Raw genomic sequence first — 20498 nt, forward strand, 5'->3', positions numbered from 1 at the left:
CAACTTGCTCTTCATGAGACACACAGACAGGGAGAGAAGCCTGGGATCAGAGCACAGGGTCAGCCATTGTACAGTGCCCCTGGAGCAGCTGGGGTTAATGGCCTTGCTCAGGGGCCCAACAGAGTAGGATTCCTCTGCTGGCTGCGGGATTTGAACCGGCAACCTTCCAGCCACAGGCGCAGATCCTTAGCCACAGAACCACTAACACAAATATTATTCAGATGTGATTTTGAAGCTCAATGGAGTATTACTAACAATCTGACTTTTAAGGAGTATTTTATTCAAGATAATTCTATGCCCAGAATGAATTTAATTTGCTTGATTGTGAAATGATAAAAGAGTTTTGTTTTGTGTCGAGTTGGAACTAAAATTTGCTAGTCATGAGAATCATGTAGTCTTGAGATCAGACCACAGGTTAAAAACTGGAATGGTAAATCTTCAGTCTCTTCTGTTTAACATGTTTCAGCCTGACCCCAGGTTACTGTCAAGTTTTCCAAGGGGAAATGAGAGTTAGTCTTGCACTGTTACACCCTGTTTTATCATGCACAACTCCAGGTCAGAATTAAAGTACCTAGTTATATCAAAGCAATTTATGCACCAAGCAGCTTAATTAATGCATGCAGCATTACTGGATTTGCAGTTCATTAGGAATCTTAACAGTATCAAAGCAAACAGAATGTTCTAATTTTAATCCGTGCTCAGTTTTTTCTGCTCTAATTGTTTAATTAAGTGTGCTATGAATGGTTCGTTAAAAATCCCATCACTTGGGAGTTGACCAAAGGTTTGTTCATCACTGCAATTAACACATCTCTATGGTACAGCTATTTTTTGTCTGACTAAAAATCTTTAACACTTCATGGTCAGGATTGGTTTTCAACTGAGTAATTTTAACACATTTAATATATGCATGTATCTTTACACCAGACATAAAATGAAGCAGAAGCTAAGCAACTTTATTTAATGATAGACTATCTGCACATTATACGGTGGCTTAGGACTTTCACAGATTTATGGTGCATTCATCAGACTATAGTGGACAAACTGCATGAATTCATTGTTGTTGTTCTCATTTTAATATGGCAGGCTAACCTCTGTGCATGTATTTTTATAAACGATCTAAACAGTCTGTGACAGCCACCTGCTGTGAAGCTCGTTTTGTGAAAATAGCAAAGGCAAGGTTAGGTGCCACCAAACTGATGTATATGTCACATGTGCCCTGTGGCACACAGATGCCGACTGTGTTTGAGGGTTTGTGTCCAAGGAAAAGAAAAATAGCTATCGTCTTGAATTATTAACAAGGACAATAAATGATATTAGCTGTACAATGTCATTGACTGCTAACCAGCAAGACCGAGGAAAAATAAGATCCCATCTGGGAAAAAGGATTTTTTTTTTCTTCCACCAGGACAGCAGGTACACAAATTCCAATTACACACTAATACTTAAGTTTAAAACACATTTTTAAGTATATGTACTGAGTTCAGAGACTAACTGGAATGGTCCGATAGGTTTCAAGCTGGATTTGAATGTAGCATCCCCAAGGACTACTCTATTAAAAAGGTTTTGTGAAGAAGACAAACCATAGGCACTCCAATGATTATGGAAACTGAGGAGCAATTTGCTTCTCACAGGGCTGCATATTGAGATGTCCTTGACTTACAGCAGCTGTAACCTTGCACCAAAGTGCTTTAAGTCTTGGTACTTACCTTCAACAAATGGCTTACCATGGCAACAGTGATATTTCACACAAAATAACTACAGTACAGTGCATAAATGTTTCTTGCATTAGAGTTTATACAACATCCACTCAGTGACTACACATCAATATCTTGTAAAAAAAAGAGTTCCTGTGGTGGGAAAACTCTTTAATGAGGGAATTATTAGTTTTATTCTAAAGAGGCATTATACTTTTGTTCTATTAAACACTGAACAGTATTAATCTAGAGATCATTCTGCAGTTCTTGAGTTGTTTGGATATTCTACATATTGACATGAAAATGTCAGAAACATTAACAAAAATGTCCATCTGTTTATCTAATTTTCACAAAAAAAGCAATGGAAATGTGTAGAGTTTGCTACACACAAAGCCATTGATATGTTCCATAGATTCCTATCATATCCTATCTTTATTTAAAAAATAATTTCCCCTGTAATTGGTTTTAATAAGTGTTTATATAAAATTATAATTATATAAAAGTTTTAAACCTAGCAAAATGATGACTTTAAGGACAAATATTGTGCAATTTCTAGATGTCATACAGTACATGTTTTATGAATACAGGCTCATAGGAACTACAGTGACATTTAAACCTTATACTAAAAGCTGTTTTTTTCATGTCCATAGCTTGTCATGTGACATAAAAACATAAAAAATATTGAAAGGGTTAAACTGAGCATAGGCTACAAGACACCATTCAGTAAGTTACACAGGAACAGCTCTTCCAACACAAACCATGGGAGACAAGATGACAAAAGAAATCAAGAATTTTACTTCAGACTCATAAACTCTACTTTATTTCCATACAATAATCATTGCATCTTATGGTCCATGTCCCATACAATACATTCAGTATATACATTTGGCGAAGAGGGACTGTATGGATATGTTCGATTAGTGCATACATGAAAATGCAATCACACTCACACACCACTCATTCCCAAGTGTGCACCCATCCAGCCATTATGCAACTGCACACTTTAAAACACTCAAAGCTTCTGAAAGTACAATTGTGAATTCACAAGAAAGAATTACAAAAATGCTACTCATTCTGATTTCTAAAGCTCCCCCCCTGGTATGTATTTCACCCAGTAAAGTCTGCTAATATACAGTGAATCTACACCAGATAAAATCCCGAGAAGTCTGTACTGACCTCTCTTTAGTTTCAATGGCAGTTTAATTCGGGATTGCTTCCTAGAGAGGACAAAAAAGCACACTTTTCTTCCTTTCTGCTGGAAGATATAAATGGGGTCACATAAGCTCATAGCACTGTCCATCAACTATTTGTATTTTCAGATTGTATTTTAAATACAATTTAAATGGCATACAAACACATCTGGTTTTCAGGCAACATGGGTGATACAGGAGTAACCGGAAACAAATGACCCAGATTAGTTCACAAAGTGCATTATGTATGATTACATCTAGTGCCTTTTGGGGTATAAAAGATGAACCAATTTTCATGACCCTATGCAAAATTTCAATAGAATTTGTTTCATCTTTTCTGTCCCAATAATGAAAATAATTTATTATAGGACACAAACATTTCTTGAACTGCATCCTTCATCCTTGCTTATGCAAACTAACTTGTAAAAGTTATTCTTCCACTGACAAATTAATGGATCTGGAGTCTATGTGTAACCAACAGAATGCATGAGGTTTGTAGTGATGTACAGTATATATTGTAGAAAACAAAATTAACAAGGATATCAACTCCATGAGAATGTTAACTTAAATAGAGAGCATTTTACTGTTCAAAACAGTACCATTTCAGTACCAACAGTTTTTTTTTTTTTTTTTTTTTTTTTTACAGTTTGCTGTTCCGTTCATTCTCCTTCCTCAAGACTCAGGCAAGATCGGACCTTGCTAGCTGACTGCTGTATATAAATCATAAAAAGCACTTCTCTACTGCTAAATTAATTCTAATGTTCCTAAACAAGTCATGACTTTTCTATCACAATGTTTTAACCTATGAACAGCAGGTGAAAATCAGTGGATGTCAGACTCCCTTTACCTTTCCATCAGCACAGTCTCATGACTTCACTGTGCCCACAGCCTCTCCATCTGTACTTATTGTCGACTTCACATTTAAAGCAGTTCACATTAAACATGTACATTGCACCTCTACAGACGGAGTCAAAAAAGCTTGGACTGATTTCATAATTAAAGCTGTTCAGTTTCGTTTTCTACCCTTTTCTACAGGCAAAATGTTACAGCCCTCAATCATAGTGTAACAGGTAACATTTCAAAATGAAAGTAAAGTGAAATCACAAAGCCACTATTTCTTGCATTAGCAGATTATATCACTATATGCTGAGACACAATTTTGTGCTGGTATCTGCTTGTATGTAGAGATGCATACAGCGTCTCCAGCACACATAATTTATACAATTTATGCAAATACTGATTTTCTACATCCAGTCCAATAGCTACATACAAAAGAAATTTCTGTCCACTGCTACAGTAGTGAATACTTAATCATGTCACAAGTTTTCAGCCCCATGTTTATGGCAGTTGCCTATGCTTTAATTATAGGTGAAGATAAATCATGTAAAGAATAATAAAACCCAAAGTTTTATGATACTGAATAATATTTTTCCTTGATAAAGGTTACAAATATCTTCATGTAAGGCAGAGAGCGGTAACTGATTGATTTGGATTTGTTTGGATTCAAATTAAACAGTATTGTTGTTTTACAACGTTAATTACCTAAAAAGAGAAATGGTCTTTAACTTACTGGGATTACTCCAGTAAACATCTGACCTTAACAGCTTTCTCCTTTTGGCATTGCAGTGCTGTCCTGTGGAGAACATCTTTCCATTGGCAAGATCTTTTCTACATAGTTAAAGAAAAAGAATAATGTGCAAACTACTGTGTAATGAGCAAATATGCCTTTCCCCAGAAGGCTTTTATTTCTCATTTAAATTGCTTTTCCCATTATTCTTTAACCGCATTATAAATCTTGAAGATCAGCTCAACCAATCACGACCTGAGGAGAGTATTCATTAACTCTGTGGGCTGATGCTTGCTGTGTATAGAAACTTCAGCCTAACTGCAGTCTGATACACATACAGTAAGAGAGTTGCAAACCCTTCTTTTTAAAGCCTCTTTCTTGGTACGTCATGGTTTGGTAGGCTTTATCCTTCAGATATCATACAATTATTGTTGCTCTCTGCTTCAGCTGGCTTTGTTATTGCAAACTGGACTCAATGGCTGCTGATATAAACAACAATTCCTGTCCTTTACACTAAAATGAGCACAGAATTTCTCCTCAAGAATACATTAAAAGGAGCAATGCCATCTGTGTCCTGGAAGTGCAACCAGAGATGCAGACTGCTTTACTTTTCCTTAGAGTAGAAACTATGCCAACACTAAATGAGCACATCTCCAGCTACTGCTACAAGCCAAAAGTTGCATGGGTGTCTCATTACAACTACCTCACTGGCAATGAAAAGAGTGAGGGGCTTCACCGCCAATCCCCATCACTGAGAGGACTCGAGACAATTTCCTGAACCTAAACGATAAAATATAAGTTAACATCAGCATTCTGAAACAAGTATAAACTCGATGATTGTACCAGATCATGCAGTATGATAGGAAATGGGGTTTAAAAACAATTTATTTGCCTCACAGGCTTTGCTTTTCTGTTTCAAGTGGGATTTAAAAAAAACATTTAAATATGTGGTGCAGAGAACAGAGATAAGTGTCCATTTACACAGTTCCTATGGGGAACAAGGGTATTCTGGTAAATCAGTTTTTTTGCATAATTACTGTTTCACTGCCGATTCCTTGGTCAAATGTGGCCTTTAACTACCCTGAGGCTATAAAAGAATTAGGCCATTGAGGCTGTAACTAATCAAGACAAGGCTGGAGTTCTCTTCAAGGGCAGGAAAAATCTGAATCGCACTGCAGTGCAGGGTGTAGTACTGCTTTCCTGTACAGCCCTCTCCAAAGCACAATGACAATGAAAATAAACCCAACACTGCTATTCAGGTTCCAACAACTTGAAACTAATTTCCTGTAAACTTTCTCCATAATTATATGTCATTTGAAATGAAAGAAAAAAGTAAGTTATTTCATTAGGCCTTTCTTTGCTCAATTTACTATGCAGATTAAGGATTAACCAATACCGCGTCATACTAAGATTGAGTTGGGCAATAACATTAACAACTACACCTACAGCCCTGTTTATCAGAGCTATTTTAATAGTGTAATTTTGTTTTTTTTTTAATCATGTGGAGGATTACATATAAAAACAGTATTGTGTAAATTACTGCTAGAAAAAAGTCAATATTTGTAATTCCCTTGTACCTACTGATCCAAAAATGGCTGAATGAGATTGATTTTCTGAGGTAGACATTGCAGGTAAATTTAATTCATCCACTTCAAAGTGGTTCCAATTCAATGGTGTAGAAGTTGATTTCACTCATTTAAAAGGATCTTTACTTAGCTTATCTTTAAAAATGGTGAAGAACTATAAAGGCAACAAATGCATCTTTTTTCAGAAAACAGCTTTTCACTAGTTAAATTCAAGTAGCCGTGGTTAAAATGGTAACGTGTTTTAAAGTGGACTCCTTCACATTTACCTCCTCAGATGGTGACATCATATTAGACACACTTATTAATGGTCATGTTGCCACTTACTATATGGCATGCAATATTAAGTGCACTTTATTCCTTTGAAAATTCATCATGTATTTGTAAGCAAAGAGCTTATTTAAAACATCACTATTCTATCTTTTAGCCTTTAGAATTAATGATTTATGTACACTAGCAATATTTCATGTCCTTTACAAGTATAATCCATGCCAGCAGAAACTTACCCCACCTTTAGCCTTACATTATGTAGTAGACCACTTAGCTAAAGTAATTAAAATAATTTAAGTGTACAAGACTGAATTGTACTCAAAGTAAATTAATCAGGGGATAACCGCTTTAATCCGGCAGATGTGTGTGAATGTTGTATATATCTATTTAGGAGCATTCGTGTCAAGCAGACTCTTGACAGCTAAAAAACAATATAAAAATGTCCCAGCAGGCAAATATTTCAACTGCAACACTCATTCATAAAACTCTCCAATACTGTTGGCATAAGGGTATCATCTTAAAAATCATTGCTCTATTATCTTTTAAAACGGTGAATTTTAAAAGCCATATTTTTATTTAACAGATTCGTACACACACAAAGTCCAGTAGCATTATTATGAATATTTTTAAAGTTTTGATAACCCCTGAATTATACTCTGTACCACGTAAAAAGCACGGGCTCTCAGAAATTTGAAAGATCACTAATGTCATCACATCTTCTAGAGAAATTTAATACTGTATGCAAATCTGATGAAAGCTGCTTTGAAATGTCGATGTACTTAATTATAAAGAACCTTTTAAAAGGGCAGCATTCCAACATCCTTGTTAACTCACCAAATTTCCAATTCAAATTTAACTACTGAAGGCAAACATAATTCTAAGGACTTTTCACAAAATGTACATGTGTGAAAAATCTTGCTGTAACCACTCACATAAGCAAAAGAAAAATACAAAAATAAATCACTAAATCATCATTAAGTTTTTAATAATGTAACGTTTATTTATCTTACCTGAAACCACTGCTTCAGATTAAATGTAGAAATATTTACTACTAGCCAATGCTTGCTGTTAACTTTTTTCCCCCCCAAACAGGTATATACCAAATCAACTCTTGATTTCACAACTAATTTCTTCAGAAAATGGGATAACTAGCTTCAGAAAATGGTGTCACTTCTTGATTTTTCTGGTAATGTGTGTAGCAGAAAGGGGTGTAACAGACAGATTTGAACAGGAAGAAATCTTTTTGTCATAGACAGCATGGGACTTTCTAATCTAGTTCTGTGCTTTAGAAGTTACATAAACTGTTCAACACAAATATTGAAGACTTCATACAGCCCCAAATTAATCATTAATGAAATGTAACCAAACAAAATAGTGCAGTGGAGCTCCAGGACCAGGACTGGCTACAGACGATCAGAGGAAGTTCTTGAAATGACCTTCATGTCAACCACGAAGTTGACATCACTACAACTGTATTGAATCTGCCTTGCAATAAAGTTAAAAGGCACTTTCACTTGGGAATTTAAACCACTGGGAAACATGCACAGTGAAACTTCTTAATACTCTAAAAAGCACTTTGTTCAGTTTAAAAGGATGAAAAGAGAAATCAAATTCAATAACTAGCAACCTGGGGTGACTGTGGTTTTGTTTTGGATTTGTAATCCCTAGTTTAGATTCAAATGTCACCAAATAGGTTGCATTTACAGTATGACTAACACTATCGTTGTTATCTGTTCTAATTTTCAAGTTTTGCCCAGAGACAGTTTAGGACTGTATTGCAGAGGGTCCTTACAACTGAGGTACATCATTTACAGTATATTTATTCAGCTAGTTGCAGAGGAACAGCATTTCCCCAAACAATGAACAATTTCCCCAGATCAAGGACTCTCTACGAGCAAGATTTCAAACATGAAAGAAGCGGTTAAGGAACTCAGACTCTCTCCTGTAACATTTCATGAAAGATGTTACATCATACCTATATTATAATTTTTTTCTCATTTCGTTACCACTTCCCAAGTCCAAAACTGATGTCCACAACACTAAAGCACTCACAAATAGTGTTCTACTGAAGTAAAACCTGTTCCATGTTTGAAGAAAGGAATAACAAGCTGTTAAAATGAGAAAAAGTTAAAAGCAACTGCAATGGTACATGTCAAACTGAAAAGGGGTCTTAAATTTTTAATTGCAGATGGAGAAAAAAAATTGTGAGGAAAAACAAAACATGAATCCAGAAACATTTGTGATATCCTGAGGTCAAATTGTTAACCATATGGTTTGAAATACCATCAAAGTTGTTCATTTAAAATTACCAATGTGTCTCATTAAAGGCTTCGTTCAGTTCCTTTCATTAAATACCACACATTACACTTCAGTGCAAAACAGTTGCTACATCTGTCTTTACTCACTGAGCCAGTGTCAATTAAGTTTATAGTCTCTAATCATTCTGTGTAGAATAAGCATTACCAACAATACAGATTTGCAAGTGTGGTGTGGGTAATTTCCAAAATAAAGGAAGAATTCAGTAAGTTGAGATTTTTATGCACCTCAGCCAAAACCAACCTCCATCAAGCACAAGGTATTCTCAATATACTTTTCTTTACTATCCCTCTCACTGCAGAACATGTTAATTTAGGAAGGTATTCTAAAGGCCTAAAAGGAATGCATGAGAGACAGATCTTGTTGACACTGCAGTAGGCAAAGGACACTGGATACTTCACTCGTCCAATCAGTGAGTAATACCGAATAAACGCATCACTGTCATTAACCAGTAATGAACAACACTACCTGCCTATCTGCTTCTTGTCTGACATTAAGATAGAAAGAAAGTTATTTTATTCACAATTATCATCATGGATATTATTAATAATTTATGCACACACCTCCACGCACACACACCCCATCAATAACAAAAAATGCAAAAATAATACAGGCAACTAAAGAAACTAGTCTGGTTTACTAGTTACCTCTTCACCAGACTGGTGTCTGTTAGTTCCTGCAGATTTTATGATTGGGTGAAGTAATGGGAAACTCCACAGATCCAGACAGTCCCAGGAAAAATGACCTTTTAGTTGTTGAGAGGAAGTGACATTCAGTGGCAGGCTCTATATCTGCTGCCCTCTAGTGGTGGCCCTCTCCTTTGCAGGAACTGCGCTATAGCGTCCTAATCGCCACAGGGTAGAGCAGGGACATGTGCTCAGCCCCCTTGATTGGCAACTTTCGACTTGAGTAGAAGTGAATTATCTCAGGTACACTGTCAAAAGGAGAGCTGTTCTGTCCAAGGATGTACTTGTTCTCTTTGGTTCTTGACAGTTTCATGTGCATGAAGCCCTGGTTACTCCTGTGAAAGAAACACAAAGAAGAGTTGGTAAATTGAGTGAGTCATGGCTTCTTAACACAAACACAATTAAAAACCAGGCCCAAGATTATTTTGTGTCGTTTTACCCAAAGCACAATGAAGCTGCCTGAGATTAAAGTATTTGAGATTCCCAGTGTAGTATCAGTCATACCAGATCAGTATGACTAAATGGAAAAGGTTCTTATATGCATATCTAATTTATCTGGGGGTAATTCATGCTCTATTGGACTACGCATATGCTTTTAATACAGTAGTATCTTTCATGGCCACCTTATTAAAATTTGTTTGTCAAACCACCCATTTGTGGTCAAATCAAGCACTGTTTCTGCAATACAATAAGTATCCAAACATCATTAACTTAGGTTGCTTATTCTACAGCTGACTTGAGAGGATCATATGGAAACAAAGTAGGTCACTGCTATGGTGGGTTGGGAAATAAGATTAAAAATAATTTATATTACTTTAGTACTACTCTGACATGAAATTTAAAGAAAAAGCGCAAATTATTGAATATTTTAAGCAGCAGACTACATCATCAATACGATATGTACAACAAAATACTGTGAGTCATATAAAATTATTTGACACCCGAAGGAGGCTCCATAGCCAAAACATTGTTTCCTTTCTTCTCTTTTCAGCATGGAATAAACCCATTACTTGTTCCTTAAAATGATTTATGCTTCAAAGGTGCATTTATGCCTCACATATATGAGCAAATGCTTATTAGAGTACTTCCTCAGATACATGGTGCAAGTTATCCCCTTAAAATTGAAAAATTATAGCAAGTAAATCACACCGAACTACTGAGACCTGTCTAAAATAAGAAATACTGTCACAGGACTGTTTAAACTGCTAATACTAAACCAAGCCCTGACTCTATAAGATAACTAGCTAGTCATAAACATGTAGATGTTTCAGAAGAACAATGTTTTATTATAATAATAATAATATTATTAATACTAATAACTGCTGAATTACATACTTGGCAGTTATGCACAAAAGAGACATTAGGCCTACAATGAACAGCTGTCAAGTTCAGTACTCCAACATCAAGACCAATGCAAAAAATATATAGACAAAATAGACCAGATAGATAGACCCTTTGGTCCATCTTAACAGTTCCATCTAATGACTTTCATAATTACATTATACACCAGGACTTTATAACATTATTATAATAAGAACAATAATGCTTTAAATGGACAAAGTTTCATCCTTGAGCAGATTTCACACTAAGGTTGTCTTGGAATCTAATGCAGGAAACATAACACATTGGACTGCACTGTCAGGGAAAAAAAAGTAGATGTTGGGCATCTTTAATGATCCATAATTATATTTTCACTTATTGCTCATGACCTTTGTGGGACTTGGAGCTTGTCCGGAAAGTTCATAAAACAGGAAACAAACCTTTATTAATAACCATTTACAGTATGAATAATAAGCCTTTATGAATAACAATGTGGACATTAAAGCTAAAGAGATTAAAGATTTATGAAAGTAATTAACATCAGAGATTTTTTTTTATAAAAACAAATAAGTCACTCTTCATTGAAAACAAGATTTGTGGAATGTTTTTCAAAGTCCAAAACAGGAATAAATGTCCATCGTGGGAAGAGTACAGAATAATAGATCATTTTCGTCAGTACTGTTTAGTGCTGATTTTTCTCACTCACTGATGTCATGTAATGCTCAGCACTCTTGTATGGCTGTTTGTCGCTAAAGCAGAGATGCCAAGTACAATTTTATCAGAAAAAAACAGTTACGTAAGCTAGGTTGAATTGTAATGTTACAATAATTCGACGTGATTATTCATTCCTGCCTTTTTTCCTATCCATCCACTTCATTTTTGTAAAATGCGATTTTTCAATTGAGATTTATCTAAAAAGTATGGAGATAAAGGTGCGGTTTCATTTAATGCTTTAACAACTCCACCAATTATATGAAAAAGGACTAATCTGTACATCTCACAATATGAGTACCTTATTCCAGTACAGTCCCCTTCAATTACATTAAAGATAAATAATCACTAACTTAACACTCTGACTGGACTGTTAACTGGACATAACCAGAACGTTAATAATGTTGTCAATTATCACACTTAATCCACACACAATTCTTGAAGATATAATAAAAGGTAATGCTTGCTATGCTGCAAAAAGTGGTTTAACAGAGTTAAAGCTGCCTAGATCTGCAACAATACCAACATCCCACAAGCATTCCTGCATTTCAAGACACACTGACACAGTTACAATCATCCTATTTCAGAGAAATTAAGGAAAGGACAGAGTTGCTTATTATTTTCATGAACAAAAAATAATTTACGGAACTGAAACCAATACAGTGTTAATTTCTGAAACAACAAATACATAGATTTCAGAGAGGGAATATGTCACTTAGCGCTGTGCTCATTCTGGAAGCGTATCTGTAGCAGGCACGCTGTCAGTCCCCTGTGATTAACGTTTGGTCTGACAGCTCTGTCCTGCAATGATAGATAAACCTCAAAGACGGCAGGGCAGCAGTGCTACACAGACCAGCACAAAACAGTTGGGAAGAGAGAGCTGGAAGCTTGGGCAAAGTGCTGATAGTCTGCTGTCAATCTCTTATCATACTCTTGTCACATGACTTACTGACTTGCACACAGTAGATACAGTGACTCTCAGCTCAGTCTGTACTATATTTGTCATCTCTGATTTCTCCTTTCTTCCAGTTTCATGTCTTTACCATATTTGCTTTTGAGGCTTTTTGTTTTTGCTTAGATTGTTTGGCACAATAAAAGTTCAAGGTTAATTGCGAATGCTTTTAAATCAAAACTTTAACACATTTTAACACAGCTGAATTTCGCAATCAACCATTAAAATAACATCTGTTTGAAGGTGTGTCAATGGAACTTTTTAAATTCAAAGAGATTGTTAGGTTGCTACAGTTAAAAAGCCCGTCAGAACCATTCCAGCTTTGTCAAAACTACTTATTCGAGACCCAGGGGGCATAATGTTAACACTTGGATGCAGAAAAATGTAATTAGTATGTCATTTCAGATATGTTGCTTTTCACCCAAAGTTGATAAAATAGGAGCTGGCAGTGCAGTTGGGAGGATTAAAAACAAACTTTGCTACTAGATTAAATGAAATCCTTCTTCCAAATTTATAATTACACTCAATTTTATAATCTGTTTTATGAGGATTCTGTAGTAGAAATACTGTGAAATGAAAGGGGTGGGAGCTACTTTTGATTTACAATAACACATTTCAGATACTCACAAAGGTCATGTTATGACACACAACAAGCAACAAATTTACTATTTTAAACTCTTGATCATGTCCTCTACCTTGTCAATTATATTCTACACTTGAAATTTTTAAAAAATGACAATAATGAAAAAAAGACAGTTAGATACTACCAGCAAATACCATGTGAGACTGTAGCCATAGATTTTAAGAGATGAAAGTCCTCAACTTCGCTGTGCTGCCTACACTAATTCACTTCGTATAGCCATTTTTCTGTTGCTTGCATAATTTAAAATGGCAGTTAATTTAAGGGTGTACAATCTCATTTCCGTTTGTGACCCAAGTCTGAGCCCTTGCATATTCTGATATTAAATATGAAATCAAAAGTCTATTAGCTTCCTGCTCTCTCCAATGAACCAGATAAATAGACTTATTTAAATCATTCTTAGCTCATACAACATTTTGATTGGTGACTTTAATTACTGATACTCAACAAATTACAAAATGATAAATGCTAAAAAATCTTTTTATTGTATGTAACTGTCAATTTCTTAAGATGTTGTATTTCAAGCCACATCTCACGGTGTTGTGACAAACTGACCATGGACTTTTTAAAGAAATTATGGATAAATGGTGGAGGCACAGATTAGGATAAAACTACTTATTCCTTTGAGCACAGTTTAGTTCATTGCTAAGATGTGAAATGTGTATTTTATTATCCAGACAATACTTAGCTCCAAACTCAGCCACCGGACAAGAAGAAAACCGACAAAATATGTTATTGTAAAGCCAACAGTGACATTGAAAAATTTTCAGAATTCAGATTCTGACATGGGAGTCACTGTTCATACATCAACAAGATCTGTTCCCTACATAAAGCTGGCCTGTATGGGTAAAAATAAGACTTTAATTAAAAAGACTCATACAAGCTATACTGCAGATGTGGCATGAGGTTGTATGGTCAGATTAGACAAATTCAAGTTTTTCATTTAAATGCAGAGCTTTACATCTGGAGAAAGTATAGTACATCACCCAACAGTCAGACCATCTCGACTATAAAGCATAGTACAATAGTAGCATCTTGTTATAGAGATGCTTCTCATCAGCAGGGCATATGAGGCTTGTCAGGACGGACAGGAAAATGGATGGTGCACAATACAGGCAAATCCTAGAGGAAAACCTGCTTGACTCACTCAAGAATCTAAAACTGGAAAATCAAATTTCAGCCTGACAATAACCTAAAGCACAAAACTAAAGCCACAGTGAAAGGGTCTGACGAGAAGAAAGTAAAAATCCTTGAGTGGCCTGACTTAAATCAAATAGCAATGAATGATGTAATTTTTAAATGTCAGTCAGAATGAAATTTCAACAAGCTGGAGCAAGAAGAATTAACAAAATTACACCATACCAGTGCACAATCTGGAGACCTCTTCAAAAATACTTACTGTACATCAGTAGGTGCCGCTAAAGGTAGTGACTTAAGAGGCTGAATACTTATGCAAAGTGAAATATTCTGATTGCATATCTTCCCAAGTTTTGCTAAAAAAAAAAATCAACCTCCTTCACACTTACAAGTGTTTGATTGATGTTTTGAATAAACAATGTTAATTTGAGAACAATTATATACATTGCTTGAAATGTATCAAAAAGTAACACTGGAATGAAGTGAATACTTTTGCAAGACACTGTAATCTTTGTCCAAGCCCTACTGAACATTGCAATGGGAATAACTTTTTATATTCTTATATATTATATAATTATATATTTGCCTGTATATACTTGACCATGTCTACTGTAAGAAAATTCAACCTTTTGTCTATATATTTACCCACAGCAAAAAAGTCTGGCCTCTGTGGTACAACTGCACGCCTAGTGACAAAAAATAATGCAAAAAAGTTCTGGAGCATTAGATTTATAATTTAGTCATAAATGAAAATGTAATTCTCTTTCTAAAAAAGAAAATACAAATACATGCTATTTCTAATATTTTTGTATAAATGCACATTTTAGAGCTGTAGCGACATTAAAGAAAGGACAGAAAATCATATAACCTATAAAATGAGCACAATGAACCCATTAAAAGCAATTAAATATTTTCAATGGTGTATATTGTTCCCATAAAATACATCAAATTGCTGAACAGACCTGTAAATTTCACAACTACCACATTCCTTAACATTCTTAAACAGTGATTTAAAGCCAGCCACAACCCACTATTATTAAAATTGTGATGGGGATATTAAACTTTCAATAAAAGTTCCCTTTCTATAACTTGACTTATTTTCCTGTTCTGCAGCTCTTACAGAGAAGGTTCGATTTCACATTATTTTAAAAAGAACATTCATGTATCAGATTAGTGGCAGTAGTTTGTTTCTTATTAATGAGCTTGTTCTATCACCATTCATTTGCTACTGGCTTCTTGAATCTTGAGAAAAAGCAGTTTATGACTATTATTTAGATTTTCCGGAATGTTCAGATAGACTTTAGAAGCTAACTACAGTAGGTCCATAGGTTTTCATGCACAAACTGTTTGGTGGTTTGTCTGTGGGGAGCAAATAGCAGCTTTGCCTAGTTGCTTCAGTTCACAAAGAAAATATATATTTTTAAGCCTTGGGGAACACAGATAAGCTCCTGCTATAAGCTCCGCTTGTCGTTTTAAATCTCTCAACCAATCCCACACGTACAGCTTTGAGCTACATAAGAGATTTGTTCTTCTGAACTGATTAGCAGGGGACAGTCTACTGTGAGCAAGGCCGACGACAGTACAAAGGGCCACACCTGTAGCCTACACCGATATGAAAAATCCACCCACACACCACTGCCCATATGTGCTGCTGAGAAAACTAATAATCATTTAATATTTACATATATGACCATCACCGGGGTATGCTTAACTGAGGATTCTGCTTTGTGAAGTCTGTTTATCAGCCATATCCAACAGTGCAAAAAAAACAACAACCCGAGTCTGCCAACTGTTAATAGAAATGTCATTTACAGTTTTCCTTACTATTGCAAGGAGCATAAATCTCCTTGATAAGAATTCTTATCAAGAATTATCGCAAAATAACACTTATTTCTTACGTCCTATTTTTACTCTTGCATTGTTCCAGCTTTTATATTACTTACATAAAGCCATAGTAATTATTTTGTTTACATAGACATCTGAACATTATTCATACCAGGTCAGACTTTTCTTAAGAGTGGAACAAACTCTACTTATTTTGTAGCTTTCTTAATGGAAATTTGGCACAAACGAAACTAATCTTCTACCCAATTTTCTACCTAAGAAGAAATCTTCTATCCAAATGCTAGATGAGCTCACACCATTAATACAAAGGTCCATTGTTATTCAAATACATTGGCATTAGAGTCATTTCAGGCAGTTTTCACTATGCAATTTACCATGATTAGCTTTGTCTTCCGTAGCTCTTTTTTCCCCTTCTTTTAATATCTTTGTAATGATACCTTTGGTAAAAGCAGGACTGCTATGACAGAGTTTTCTAAAGATGCTTATGAAACACCAGGACTTAGCTCTTTAGGATGTTTCGTTAATCAGGGTGCCTGATCTAAAATATTTCTCAAGAAATTGATGTTCAATTATAAAAGGTTATGATGAAATTCAAAGCTTCTGAGCTTTCATTTTTTAAAATAATGAGAATTGTGAACATGTTGTGCAATTAGGACTTTCTAACATCTACATGCAAGGACATAAGATTCACAAAATGAAAAAGGGCATAGCGTACCAAGGCACATTCCAATTCATTATAGTAGGCTCTGAATGTGACTTCAAGTAATTTAGCACAGAAAGGTAACAGAACCAAATGGACATCAGATCCATTCATCTTCATTTCTTAAGTCATAGTTCATATAAATCTATATACAAATATCCTTAAGATTGCCAAGTCAATGACAGTATATTTATCTTAGGAAACTGTGCATGCTACTTCAGTCTGAGTCCTCACCAGCATTTGAAAACATGAACACTGCTGTGTTATTAGTCCAGGTACAATACACAACTTAAAACATTTAACATTTAAGGTTGACATCTCAGTCTTTCAATGACAGTAATTTTCTATAGTTTTATTTAAAATACCTTTTAGTTTTATTTAAAATCTGTACCTGCCAATCCTGCCTTTTGAAATTTAAAGTTACATTTTGCTTAATGAACTTCTTCAATGATATTACAAAATAAACTAGGCATTAAAATCAATTTCCCATACACAGGGCTATAGACCAATGGCTTACAAATAATGTGAGATTGAAGAGTGAAGTTTGCAATTTCTGAAGATTTATAACGAAGTTTGAAAGATGCCAAACTGCTGTGTTTACATTTTTTATTCCTGGCTGCTAATTGACCTTAGTCTTTGACAAAATCCAGAAATATTCCCAGTTATCTGATCAGTTAAAAGAAATACGAATGACAAGGAACAGTTCAGAAAACAAAACAAATGGAAGTCAACCTAGAACCAAGAAGGCTCTTAAGAGACATGAACAATGTCTTCAAAAAGCTAATGATGACTTATGAAGTTAAACATGAACATCTCTTTTCACAACATATCCTAGGCAGGAGCAATACCCCGGAAACTGAAGTGAAAGGAAATTCTAATAAGACTAGCAGCATGAGGACAATGGACTAATTACCAACAAAAGGTTGTATACAGAGATTCACTGTTAATCCTCTAACCTAAGGATTTATGTTTTATTACCAAAACTGGTTATTTAAAAAAAATAGAGGAATATAAAAGTATCTGCTGTGATGGACAGGGTTGCCATGCAGAGTGTACTCCCACCTTGCATTATATGTTCTTGGAAAGACTCCAGGCTGCCGTGACCCTTATCAGGAATAATCTGATGGAAAAGATTATTGCCTGGATGAAAAAATAAACGCCTGCACAACTGTCAAACTGTACATCGTGTTACCAATATACATTGTTCACAGACTTGGATGTGGAACACAAACTGTTAATATTTGTTCAATTTCACAAATGCACAGCTGTAAAATTGCATCTGTTTTGAATAATTTGAATAAGAACTAATTTTTGTTCGTTATAGACACTTTGTTGTGGCATTAACCATACACACTCCATATAGAAAAAGCTTAAGTGAAAGAATGCAGGCTGAGCACGGCAGAAGCTTACTTGAGGGAGAGAGAATAGTCGTTCTTGCTGGTTTCGCTGTTTCTCACCAGGTAGCTGGCCTCCTTGCACAGACGCAAAAGGTTCTCTGCATCTGTCCTGCTGATGGCGCCATGGTACCAACTGCAGCAGTGGAGAGAGAAGCAAATCACTCAGGAGCGAACTTGAGTTATTCAGAACCTGGACTGGAGAAAATGGGTGAAGACAAATAACTATCTGAAGGAGAAGATGTAAAACTATCAAGTTGAAAAATAAATGGTAAATAGCACTTAAGAAACAGAGAAGCGGCAGGTCAAGAAAGGATCAAATGGAGTTTGACATCAGACATCCGTTTACTGATTTCTGAATGTTCAGGAAATTTCTCGATATTTAAAAGTACAATTTTCATGTCGTTAATGGAATTTCCCTGGTGATTTCAGAACCCATTGACAACTGGTTTTTCAAGATGGCAGAATGGGATGAAAATGAGCAATTTACTTTAGGATTAGAATACAAGCTTTACTCAAAATCCATTCACCAATACTCTCAGAACTGTTGGGCTTTGCAAACAGAGTCTTATGCAAACTATGTTAATAGATTGTGGAAAAGAGACAAGACTGCTAAGCAGTTCATAACCTGGAGAGAATTGTGATGAATTTGTGAGGTCTTGTAAAGAAATGAAACAGAACATGAAGACTTTAAATAAACAGAAGAATCACACCACAGTGTTAAACAAAAAAGAAAGCAGAATCAAGTATACAAATTGAACGTTTGGTAGACCACAAAAGCCTGGCCAAAAATGGATAGCATTCTACTCCTGTGAAACATGAAATTGGCTTGTATAACAAAGTAGAAGGAAGCACTTACAACTGGCTCTCAAGGGGAAGGGTGGGGTCGATGCGCTCTCCCAGGGAGGTGCCATGGTCCAGGGAGCCCAGCTTCGTACTCACCAGGCACCCACTTGAGTGCCGCTGAGGTGGGCGTGCCTTGCAGTCCTTGGTTGGTGACACGCGAGACTTCTCAACACCATCAAATTGAACTGGTGGAGCAGACAGACACAGTGTTCAGGAAGACTAACTGACCCCTTTCATACCACCGTTTCAGCTAGTAATTTCATGAGAAATGATAGCAATCTTCCTCGATTTCAAAAAGGACACAGTCTTCACAAGCCATAAGAATTTATTAGACGATCTATCCTTTTGAGGAAGAATGCATCAGTACTTGTAGGCCTCCCTATCGATTGTACAATAGATGCATGGACAAATACAATAAATGTTCTATAACATACATCTAATATATATATATATTTGGGATTTATAGATATTTAAATATCACGTAAAGGTCATTTCTAACATGAAAAGCAGTAAGACAAAAACAATGTTTAGCTGTTGAGCCTTTCATGTGGAAGTAGGTGAGGAGGCTAGCAGGAATATAAAGCACAGGAAAACAAAAGAGGTGAGCAGAGGAGAAAGTATCCAAACAAAGGGAGATCGTGGGGGAGAGATGTGAAAAACTGAAATACGTAAATGGTTTAAAACGTTTTACTGATAATATGATAGAATATGACATATATATTTAAACTATTCAAAGAAAGGATTCAAATATCTTTACAATACTATGTTTTTTTCACACATAATTGGTGGTGTCATTAATATGACATAAATCAAGTGTCATATTAAAATTTGCTGAAACAACCAGTTGCAGAAAAATGTTTTGAAGGAAGGGCCTTTCTACTCTCCAAACACAGGCAACAACCAGGTCTGCTGAAGCATGCAAAGCTAAAATGCAGCAGAATCAGAAGTGTTAAAATTAATTGCACACCCACAATTTTCCTTTGGCGCAAGTACAGACAAGTGCACAGGATGCATAGCAGTGTGCTGAAGACCATCGTCTGCATGACTTCCTTACAGTGGTTTGGAGAAATGATTTGTTTCAAGGGGGGAGAGCCTGACATTTAACTCAACAATGCTGGAGGTTGGGTTCAGAGATGGCTCACCAGATCTGTTTAATTGATTACATTTCATCACCATGTGGAAAAGAGCGTCTTTAGTGGTTGCACATTCCTGCAGTTGCTGAAGTCAATCAAGCTACACTTAAAACACATTTTCACAGACATAAATTGTGCAAGCTGGATAATTTTAAATGGAGTACATCAAAGTTTGTCACTAATTGAAGGAAATTTAATACAGTTGCAATTATTTTTTCTTCCCTTCATCCAGTACTTCCATGATACCCTGTTTCAGGGATTTAATTACACTGAGTCAACAAATATATTTTGCAGAGGAAGAAGCTCTAAATCAAGAGAACAATCATACACCACAACACAGAGTAAAATGTATAGATTTCCTTTCTTGTGGAAAGTATTAAAATCATTAGACATTCTATACAATAGTTATGCTTAGATCATATTTCTATTGCTGCAAAATTTCTATTGCTGCATCTCTTGAAAGCACAAAAGTTCAGGTTAATATTTGTAATGACTAGCACTGGCAAAATACATT

The 20498-nt window shown here is 35.5% G+C and overlaps 1 protein-coding gene across 6 annotated transcripts in view; it reads right to left on the bottom strand.

The window, feature by feature from the left end:
• Positions 1-2485: 2485 nt before the first annotated feature.
• Positions 2486-20498, bottom strand: part of LOC102698536 (SH2 domain-containing adapter protein F-like) — a 115390-nt gene continuing 97377 nt past the window's right edge. For all 6 annotated transcript variants that reach the window (XM_015343687.2, XM_015343685.2, XM_069190621.1 and 3 more), the window contains 3 exons: positions 18865-19036; positions 18022-18141; positions 2486-9641 (listed from right to left, as the gene is read on the bottom strand). In XM_015343687.2, coding sequence (XP_015199173.1) covers positions 9455-9641; positions 18022-18141; positions 18865-19036 — 479 coding nt within the window. In that variant the 3' untranslated portion in view covers positions 2486-9454. The remainder of the gene's footprint in view (positions 9642-18021; positions 18142-18864; positions 19037-20498) is intronic.

This window comes from Lepisosteus oculatus, chromosome 5, assembly GCF_040954835.1.
Source record: "Lepisosteus oculatus isolate fLepOcu1 chromosome 5, fLepOcu1.hap2, whole genome shotgun sequence".
Lineage (NCBI taxonomy): Eukaryota > Metazoa > Chordata > Actinopteri > Semionotiformes > Lepisosteidae > Lepisosteus > Lepisosteus oculatus.